Source organism: Penicillium diatomitis (assembly GCF_028827545.1).
Source record: "Penicillium diatomitis strain IBT 30728 chromosome Unknown utg000007l_segment0_segment0, whole genome shotgun sequence".
In the NCBI taxonomy this organism is placed as follows: domain Eukaryota; kingdom Fungi; phylum Ascomycota; class Eurotiomycetes; order Eurotiales; family Aspergillaceae; genus Penicillium; species Penicillium diatomitis.
The window spans coordinates 97,279-107,382 of NW_026623179.1; the positions used below are offsets into that span (position 1 = coordinate 97,279).

General features: G+C 51.3%; 3 protein-coding genes across 3 annotated transcripts; all 3 read left to right on the top strand.

The window, feature by feature from the left end:
* Positions 1 to 654: 654 nt before the first annotated feature.
* N7539_006033 (uncharacterized protein) lies at positions 655 to 2,936 on the top strand (the record flags this gene model as incomplete). The annotated part of the gene is made up of 8 exons (XM_056935635.1): positions 655 to 723; positions 781 to 809; positions 872 to 946; positions 1,005 to 1,080; positions 1,136 to 1,782; positions 1,843 to 2,004; positions 2,087 to 2,641; positions 2,693 to 2,936. 8 exons carry the CDS (start codon positions 655 to 657, stop codon positions 2,934 to 2,936), a joined length of 1,857 nt encoding a protein of 618 aa, XP_056789103.1.
* Positions 2,937 to 4,490: 1,554 nt separating this feature from the next.
* On the top strand, positions 4,491 to 5,954 carry N7539_006034 (Endo-beta-1-6-galactanase; the record flags this gene model as incomplete). Its single annotated transcript, XM_056935636.1, has 1 exon — positions 4,491 to 5,954. The coding sequence occupies one exon, from the start codon at positions 4,491 to 4,493 to the stop codon at positions 5,952 to 5,954; it is 1,464 nt and encodes a 487-aa protein (XP_056789104.1).
* A 1,787-nt stretch (positions 5,955 to 7,741) lies between these two features.
* N7539_006035 (uncharacterized protein) lies at positions 7,742 to 9,421 on the top strand (the record flags this gene model as incomplete). Its single annotated transcript, XM_056935637.1, has 1 exon — positions 7,742 to 9,421. One exon carries the CDS (start codon positions 7,742 to 7,744, stop codon positions 9,419 to 9,421), a length of 1,680 nt encoding a protein of 559 aa, XP_056789105.1.
* Positions 9,422 to 10,104: the final 683 nt, after the last annotated feature.

Below are 10,104 nucleotides of genomic sequence, written 5' to 3' on the forward strand. Positions count from 1 at the left end.
CAACAGCCTTTCTAGCGAGCTTAATTCTAAGGGTTTAAACACCTTTTTGAGCTCAAAAAGCTATATTAAGGCGTTATTAATATATTTATATGATCACTTTTCATGTTTTTTCGTGTTTTGAGTGAGATTAGTGGATCGAGGTCTAGGGGGGTGTTGAGATAGCTTGGTGGTCAGGCGTGTCACTAGCGTGGTGCGCGCCCACGCACACCACCTTCGTAGCTTAGATAGGCACCTCTTACCAGATGCAATCTCACCATTCCTTTCTCCCCTCTTTTGGGTCTGCTACGTTCTCACAGTAGCCTCCAATAGTGATAGTAGAAATGCAGGGGAGGACTTCGAGACTCTCTTTCAATAAAGAAACTTTTCTGGTGACCTTGAATAGAGAGCAACTGGTACCATTCCCAGTAGAAGGTAAAGAGGATGTGTTCGACATCGAAGTACGATCTAACTACTATGTGAGACTGGACCCCGCGTGGATCACACTGAACGGAAAATCCAAATCCCCGGCATCGGTCAGAGGAACTACTCGGCAAGAACTGCCCGAACCTGTCGTGTGCGGGGCCCCACTCTGCCACTGGAGAAAGCCGTGGGGCAGGACCTGCTTGCTTCCACGAGACCACTGCTGCAGTGCTGTCTCCTTTCTAGATCACCGTCATGGACAATGGCACCATGTCTCCGGAACAGACCAACGAGGGTCAGAAGCGTAAACGCACATCTTTGGCGGTTAGTCCCTAACATGCGATCGACGTCTCGGCAGAATATTCTAACGACGGCTACCAGTGTGACCCTTGTCGGTATCGTAAAGTGCGGTGGGTTGCCGATCTCTTATGCCCTGCGAGTTATGCTAGAGTCGCACATTGACATCACGAAGATGCGATGGCCGTCGGCCATGCACGACCTGCAGTCAAGTAGGCACGGACTGTATCTATGGCTCCGAGGCCGTCAAGTACGTTGTTCCCAGTATCGCTCCAAAGACCCCCGATTGCTCTGACCAAGGCGTACAGTAAGAGCAAAAGCGACATGATTCTGGATGTTGCCATTCGCTCCGAGACTCTTTTACAGGAATTGTCGGCTCAATTGGTGCGCCCCCGTATTTTGACGCTCAGGTACGCTATTGATGCTAAACCGATCCCAGTCACAAGTGAGGTCGATGAGAAAGCGAAGCCCAAGTCATGGGGGCAGTGTGAAATCGCCCCAGACGGGGATATCCCCAAGTATCACAAGCGACATAAATCGCACAGGGGAACGAATGGACCACATTTCCAACGCAACGCTCTCCCCATTTCATGCCTCGACGACAGAGTCCATTCTGGCATGGCCCCAATTTGCCGAGTTCGGCAATTTAATTCGAGGCAAGAGTGTTCCAGTCTTTCGACTGGAGCAGAGCCGAGCACCGCTGTTACCGCGGCCTTCCACTGTAATGCCTTTTGTATCGAAGCAAGAAGTGGTGCGAATCGTGCAGTCCTTTGAACGTGGCGTCAATTTTTGGTATCCCACGATGGCATGCGGCTTGATAGAAGATCTGCGGGCTCGTGTCATAGTGGCCAACTTTGATGATGGTCACTTGCGCTCTTGTTTGTCGTTATTGGTGATGGCTTTGGGCTGTGCTTGTGAGCTTGTCGGATCTCTGTCATTTTCCCAACCTCCTCTGCCAGATCAAATTGACAGCCAAAATCATTGGCGACAGTTGGCCGACTCGTACTTCGATTGCGCCTTCAAGAAGGTACAAGCAGCTCACACTGAATTTTCTGCCGAGGCGGCGCTGTGCTTATTCTTCACGGGGTGAGTGCTTTCGTAGAGAGATTCCCTTACCACAATGTCCAGCTGACGTACCGTTGCCAGGTTATATTTTTCCTACCAACAACGACCGCTGCAGGCCTGGTCGTTTATCAGCGCGGCTGCAACAAAATGTCGACTCCTTCTGTCATACGAGATACCCACCGAAGATCCAAACCAGATGGAATGCCTTCGTCGCATCTTCTGGTCGTGTTACATACTTGAGAGGTGCGTTTCTGCTCCAATTTTGTGCTTTCATACCGATCTAGTTACTATTTGAGTTGCATTGATTGTGGACCTCACACGGAAGTCTTCACCACAGCGACTTTCTCGCCGAATTGGCTGGTCTGCCTCAGACGGGTATCGCTGACATTGAATCTTCGATTCCACTACCTGGCAATTATCCTACGCAAGAGTCCAAAATCGATCAAGAGCAATCCTCACTCTACTTTCTTGCATGTATCTCTATGCGACGCCTACTGAATCGCGTTCATGATCTTCTATATGCGCGCGATGTCGGTGTTGGGTTCGACAACAATCAGTTCCCTTCGGTTGTCTCCGAACTGGCCTTTCAATTGGACGAGTGGAAAGACCTGCTGCCCTTCCCCTTCCAATTCACGATTGACTTGGAACCCACACGTACCGAGGAAGGTGCATTCTTGCGTCAGCGATACTTGACTTGCAAAAGTGTCATTTATCGACCCTACCTCACTTGGGCCTTGTCTAACGGCGATGCCATCGAGGGATGTCCTCCTGTTGTCCTAGAGGGGTCTCGGCTGTGCCTTCAATCCTGCTGGATGCACGCACAGAACCTGCGCAGTCTCCGTCATACGATTATGGTCGACACGTGGATTTGCTCTCTCTCGTAAGTCGGCCTGAGTTGAATAGTCATCCAATGTGCTGATGACGTGAGCAGCATGGCATCCGTGATTCTCATCACGTTAGCTGCATCGAGAGTACGCGCACTTCACCCACTCATTGCACCTGAAGTTGTCGACATCGGACCACACCTTAGCAAGTGGCTGACCCACTGGTCACGCATACCGGGGGCTTCGATATCGCCAAGCATAAGTCAGAGCATCGACCTAATCGACAATGTTTCCAAATTGCTGCAATTCACGTTCAGGGATGAGCGGAATGAGAAACAGGTGGGCAGATGACATGACCCGCTGTGTACGGTATAAATTACATCCGATGAGGCCTCTGGGCTGGAAGGTGAAGGCTTTATCCCCGAGGCGTGATTCCGTGACTCTTCATACTGGGTCTGGCCCTCAGCCATAAGTGCGGGGCGGGATTTCAGGTGGCTAAGCGTAGCCGCTAACGTTGTCGTGATCAATTCAGTATCCCTCAATCCTGCTGCCGTGGTGTTGACGTGCTTATATGGGAAGTCGATCGAATTCGCTTGGCCGATTCAGTATCTCCTCCGTCTTAGAAAGCACCCCTTTGTGCCACAGTGACGGTCGGCAATTCTAACGCGGATCCTGAACCTGCTAAGTTATGGAATTCACTTCGACTCGCGGTCATGTCCGACCGTGTTTCAGGATCATGTTCATCTGTTCACCGACCCGGATGCGGGCACGAGTCCGAATGAGGCCTTCTCGCACTATGTGGGGTGGTCTTTAGATTTGGATCTCATGCGTTTCACTCTACCGTCTATGCCCATCTAGGCATCCCGCTTTGTCAGTTCTCCCTAATAGACTGATACCTATACTTCAAATCATATATCACGCCGATTATGTTCAACCCATGATCCTATGCGAATTCAACGCGTGATGAGTTTATGCTTTATTTCTGCGTTATCCCGAAGTCACGAAGCATCTTGCAATCTTGCTATAGCACCTGTGATTCGAATGGTCCACGAGTGTTAACTGGTTCAAATGCGGGACTTCAGTGACATGTCGTTTTTGATGGTGGTTTCATCACTGCGAGCTCTGAATACCTAGCAGGTAGTCGTTTGACTGGTGTAGATCAAGTTTTGGTCTGATTACTGTTTGACTACTGGTCGGGCTGCTCCAATCGAAAGACCATCTGAATGCGAGTGTGGCATCGCGGTGCTCCACGTTAATCACGTGATTGGCAGATTCCAGATTCGCGCGTCCCACGTTCCTGACTGATTGAATAGTTGGAACTGCATCCTGGACCGAGGTGTCCTGTTCCTTCCACTAGGCTAGACTTACCTCGAGCCGATCCGCAACGGATTGAATCGCGTGTTGGTGGTCTCTGTCGATGCACTCTTTTCATTTTGAGACTTGATGGGAGAAGTATACTTTGATCGGGGGACTCGGGTCAATCGTGCTGCGCAAAGTGCGGGGTTGAAGCTGCGCTGCAACGGTATTCTGGTGGAGCTTCTCTGTCGATCTCCTTCGGCGGGGTGAAGCTGGCTCCATGCATATACGCGATGAGGAAACCCACGAATCAATATGGATTTCGCACTTCAGCAAATGCTTGACTCTCAACTCCACTGAAGGGAGCTCGCCTCAGATGGTCCGCCACCTCGATGATTCTGCAGGCTCCCCCACCGCTGTGTGAGATTATTCCGATATCCCCGTGAACAAGTCAACCCCCTGTCGAGACAGTCTTTATCGACGAAGGGATGGTTCAAAAATGGGATAAGTATGGGGATCTTGCCCCGAATGGAGTTGAAAAGTGCATCTCCAACGGAGCAGTTAATTCACCTACAATCCCAGCCAGGTGACTGCGGAGAGTTTCCTACCATGAAGCTGTCTACAAGTCGTGAGTGGCTGTTCAGTCTTGCGCTGACCGCCGCCACACTGCCCAGTACCGATGCAGACATGACTACGACCATAAGCTCGTCCACGAATTGGGGTACATGGGAAGGTTTCGGGGTGTCCCTCGCCTGGTGGGCTGCGGCTTTTGGCTCGCACAGTGAACTGGCAGACCTTTTCTTCTCCACAAAGACGACCAGCTACAATGACGCCGAAGTACCCGGATTGGGGTTCACCATTGCTCGGTACAACGCCGGTGCATGCAGCTCGAACACAATCAATGGCTCTGCCATGGTTGTTTCACCGAAGATGATCCCTTCTCGTCAAGTGGACAGTTATTGGCTCGACTGGCAAAGCAGTTCGCCTTCTTCGTCGAGCTGGAACTGGAATGTTGATGCTAAACAGCGCAACATGCTGTTCATGGCAAAGGCACGAGGCGCAACGACCTTCGAGCTCTTCTCAAACTCGCCAACTTGGTGGATGTGCATCAACCACAATCCGTCCGGATCCAATGATGGCACGAGCAACAACTTGCAATCCTGGAACTATGACCAGCATGCCGTTTACCTAGCGACCATCGCCCAGTACGCCGCTGCCCACTGGGGTATCACCTTCCAGTCAGTCGAAGCATTCAATGAACCCTCCTCGGGATGGTGGAATGGACTCACAGGAACACAAGAAGGGTGCCATTTCGACGTCAGCACTCAAGCTATTGTCATTGGTAACCTGCGATCGGAGCTCAACCATCGCGGTCTGGGCTCGACACTCATCGCGTCATCGGACGAGAACACGTATGACCTGGCCATCTCGACTTGGAATAATCTCGGCAGCGCGGCGACGCGGCAAGTTGCTCGAATCAATGTCCACGGATATCAATATGGCCAAGGCCGTCGAGACACCCTGTACAGCTTAGCATCCGGTGCTGGTAAACGGCTGTGGAACAGCGAGTATGGCGAGAGTGACGCTACGGGCCGAAGTCTGGTAGACAACCTGTTGCTCGATTTCCGCTGGTTGCACCCAACGGCTTGGGTGTATTGGCAAGCCATCGATGGCGGTGGTTGGGGTTTGATCGATGGTGACAACGACAAGCTCACTCTGGGCGCCGTCAGTCAGAAGTACTTCGTACTCGCTCAGTTCGCTCGACACATCCGACCGGGCATGCAGATTCTGGACGGTGGCAGCAACTACACCGTCGCCGCATACGACTCCAATGCTCGCAAGCTGGTCATTGTGGCAGCGAACTGGGGGCCCGATCAATATCTGAACTTTGATCTCTCTCACTTCAACAAGCCCGGAGTCAGCGGTGCTTTGGTCCCTCGCTGGACAACTCAAGTTGGGTCTGGGGCTCAATACGTCAGTCACAGCGACACTTATATGAGTGGAAGCAAATTCTGGTCATATTTCCCTAGTGGAGCTGTTCAAACTTTTGAAGTGGCGAATGTTTCCCTGTGATAGGTCGTCGTATTTTAAACTCTTGTCCTAAGCTAAGCGCAGCAAAGGCTCCCGCTGACTGTTCATTCTCGGATTGGAACCTTCACCTGCTAGACCCTGTCTCATTTCGAATCAAGTACTTGAGTATTTTTTTGAGAATTGGAACTCTTCTCACTCGGTGATGTCCTCACAGAGCCAATGAATTGTAACAGCATATCTGAGTACAGCCTAGGTTTGCTGTGGTCCGATTTCGCAGTCAAGGTTCGTGGAGCATTCGAGCTTTCGGTACAGTCACAACGCTAAGAGACCCTTTTCTCCGGACGTTCCGCCTCATGGAGAAATTCTCGGCGATACTCAAAAATCCCCTTCCAATAGGAAAATAGACAATCATTGGGGCTGGCCAGCTGACGAGCGCATGGATCAATTTGACCAAGAGTCCAGGTAGATGTCCTGATAATGGCGGTTCCGGGGTTTGCGAGTCATGTTAGCTTTCAAATTGAGATCTTGAACTTGAACAGACGCGAGGTGTCCAAACGATCCTCGTGCCGAGATCACATTTACATTGGTAGTATGGATGCAGTCGTACCACTCATGCCAGTCTTTAGTGGGCCGAGAAAAGAAAACACTAACAAGAAAGGCATTAGTGTCTATTTTCCCCCATATTCATGGAGATCCATTCAGATAGAGGCTATTTCTTGGAAAACCCGACACTCTGAAGCCGCTCTGATTAAGAAGACGGCCGTCTCCATGAGGCTTGTTTATTGGTTGCTCACCTCTTTGGGTGCACCAGTTTTTGACTTTTGCGGGGGTGGACCTGCGAGCGCACATCGTACGAATTGACAAACTCTCACGGCGGGCAGGATAAGCTTTTCCCGCCTAGGAGATGAAGACGATTCTTTTGCCCCCACCTCCCCCGCACAGTTTCTCTACTCTGGCGGATGCGATCAACCGAGGCGAAGATCCTGGAGCTTTGAAAGATCTGCTATCCCTGAGCGAGTGACAGTCTGAGAGTCGCATTTGGTGTCCGGTTTAGTTGCGGGCGTGACACAACCGGTTGTCACATTGGGATGGAGACCTGGCCGGAGCCCATCTTTCAGCTTGATATGATCGACGCGGTCGCGAAGTAATGGGCCACTATGGCGAAGCAGGCCGGTAACGCTACCTGGGAATTCCAAAACCGCAAGCCCTGCACCTCAAAAGTTCGATCCCGAATCCCACGTGCGAAGAAAGTTTCACAGACTCCGCGGACAGGTTGCGATGAGCCAAGCGGATCGTGCGCGACCACACGGTCCATACTTACCCCGTTTGGCTTCCCACGAGTGACCTGGGGGCGAGCCTGAAGCTGAGACAGAGCCAGTGGCTTGAGCTAGTCCAACGCTATTCCCCCATTACGGAGCCATGAGGGGCAGGGATTTGGAAACGTGAGCCAGATCAAGGATGCTCCAGCGCTTGGATGCTTTTCACCCGGGAGCACTTACCCGTGCAACTCCTTCTACTGATTCGCCCGGTTCAGGTTCGATGTCGCCATCACAGCGAATAAGCACGAAGACCCCTCCCTCGGAACCACTTCACCATACACGACAAAGTGGCCGAGACTGTCCAAGGCGAGGTTAGAGCTTGATCAATGTTCGACATCATGATTTGAGCCGTCAAACTTAAATCTTGGGAGGACCTGCGCTGCTCAGCGCAAAATCTATATAAGTTTTGTCCGGCCCCTTGCTTCGAATACCAACTGTCACGATCGATCCGACAATATCGACAGAGGATCTGGTCCACGCAGTCAATCACTTTGCTTACATCTCCACAACATGTCGGACAAATCTCACGATCAGCCGGAGGCGGTTCATGATGAGACTCCAGGGTCCCGGCATGGCGAGCCCATCGTCCACCACTCAGCCTTGCATGAATCCAAGCTTATCAACTTGACGGACGAAGCCAGGCAAGGTGCAGAGATGGAGAAGAACATGTCCCTACGCCAATCTTTACGCCTATACCCCAAGGCAGTCTTTTGGTCTATTGTCTTATCGACTGCGCTGGTCATGGAAGGCTACGACACTCTCCTGCTGGCCAACTTTTATGGACTTCCAACCTTCGCCAAGAAGTATGGTACCCTGGATCCTGCAACAGGAAAATACTCTGTATCTGCCCCTTGGCGGTCCGGTTTATCCAACGGCGCTGCTGTCGGTGAGATTCTTGGTCTTTTCCTGACTGGCCTCGTGTCAGAGCGCATCGGATACCGCAAAACCATTCTGGGAGCTCTCTTCATGATCACGGGTTTCATTTTCATCACCTTTTTTGCCGTGGATGTCAAGATGCTCTTGGTGGGCGAGATTCTGTGCGGTCTTCCCTGGGGAGTGTTCCAGACGATTACTACTGCATATGCGTCTGAGGTGTGCCCCGTCAGTCTGAGAGCCCATCTGACCACGTACAATAATTTATGTTGGGTCATTGGGCACTTCATTGCTTCGGGAGTCTTGCGAGGAATGGTGGGCAACAACACGGCCCAGGCGTATCGAATTCCATTCGGTGTGCAATGGGCCTGGCCGCCCCTCCTGATTGTCGGAGTCTACTTTGCACCCGAGTCACCCTGGTGGTTGGTCCGAAAAGGACGATTGGAGGAAGCCAAACACTCACTCCTCCGACTTACGAGCGCCAACCACCCCGATTTTGACGCTGACAAGACGATTGCGATGATGGCGCATACCAATGAGATTGAGAAGGAAATTTCATCGGGCACCCGTTACGTCGACTGCTTCAAGGGGGTCGATCTTCGACGTACGGAAATCTGCACGGCGGCCTGGGTTGCGCAAAGCATCTGTGGATCAGCCTTCATCGGCTATTCGACTACCTTTTATGAACAGGCTGGTCTTCCCATCGTCGACGCCTTTGACTTATCTCTGGCACTCTATGCTATCGCAGCGGTGGGAACCATGCTTTCCTGGTGGGTCATGACTTTCTTTGGTCGACGAAAGATCTACGTGCTGGGCTTGTCGACCATGTGTGTCATCCTCTTCATCGTCGGTATGCTCGGCATTGCACCGAAGAGCAACAAGTCAGTCTCATGGGCGGTCGGCTCCATGCTGCTCGTTTTCGCCTTTGTTTACGATTCAAGTGTCGGTCCTGTGTGTTATTCCCTAGTCGCCGAAATGTCATCCACCCGACTCCGGGCCAAGACCATCGTCATCGCACGGAACTGTTACAACATCGCCGGTCTGGTGGTGAATGTATTGATCAACTACCAGTTGACCCCAACAGCCTGGAATTGGGGCGCCAAAGCTGGCTTCTTCTGGATGGGGACATGCTTTTTGTGCCTCGTATGGAGCTTTTTCCGGCTTCCCGAGCCCAAAGGCCGCAACTATGCTGAACTTGACATTCTCTTTGAGTCGCGTGTCTCGGCTCGTCACTTTGCACGCACGAAGGTTAATCCATATCAGGTGGAGACGGTGTCTATTGAATCTGCGAAGCCCAAGAGCGAGCCTTTTCCGTGATTCAGCCAACTGATTTATCGCAATTCCCGGATAGGGCTGGAGGAGCCGTCAATGTCAACTATCAATTCGACAGAGCAAAGTTTTTGTATTCAATTCCTTCCAAGCGACTCCTTTGATGATTGAGATTGTATGACCATAATCGATTTAAATTGCACGAATCAAAATTTTTAGAAAAAGACCAGTGATCCCTAATCCTCTTCTTGTACCCGAGGCTTTGTGCTAGTGACACAAAAACCTTAATCATCGTTTAGAAACGGCAGCTCGACGTTTTCGTTCTTCCAATGACGGTCATGAGTGGATTTCTAGGCAATTCAGTGGGCCTCAGCCTCTACTGAAGGATTCATATCCAAGAGAAAAGCGAACGTATATGATCTCGAGTCAGGTACACTTTGAGCATATAGGAGCCGCACGTGCATCATGAATCATGTGAATTGTAGAGCCTAAATAGCCCTGTAAGGCCGGTCCTGCTAGATCCTGAAAGCAATTCGGCACCTTTCAAGTAGGCTGGTACTGGACTTTGCTGACGATTGACAATTCCCCATAATCTAAATTCGGGTGCTTGTGAGACCCTGCAGGCTGTTCTAGATGTGACTTCCGCTAATTTGGAAGCTTCGGCCTTAAATTTTGGAGTCTGCGGGCTACGTCGGTACATTGATGCAGGTGGGGTCTCAGACAAGTGGCTG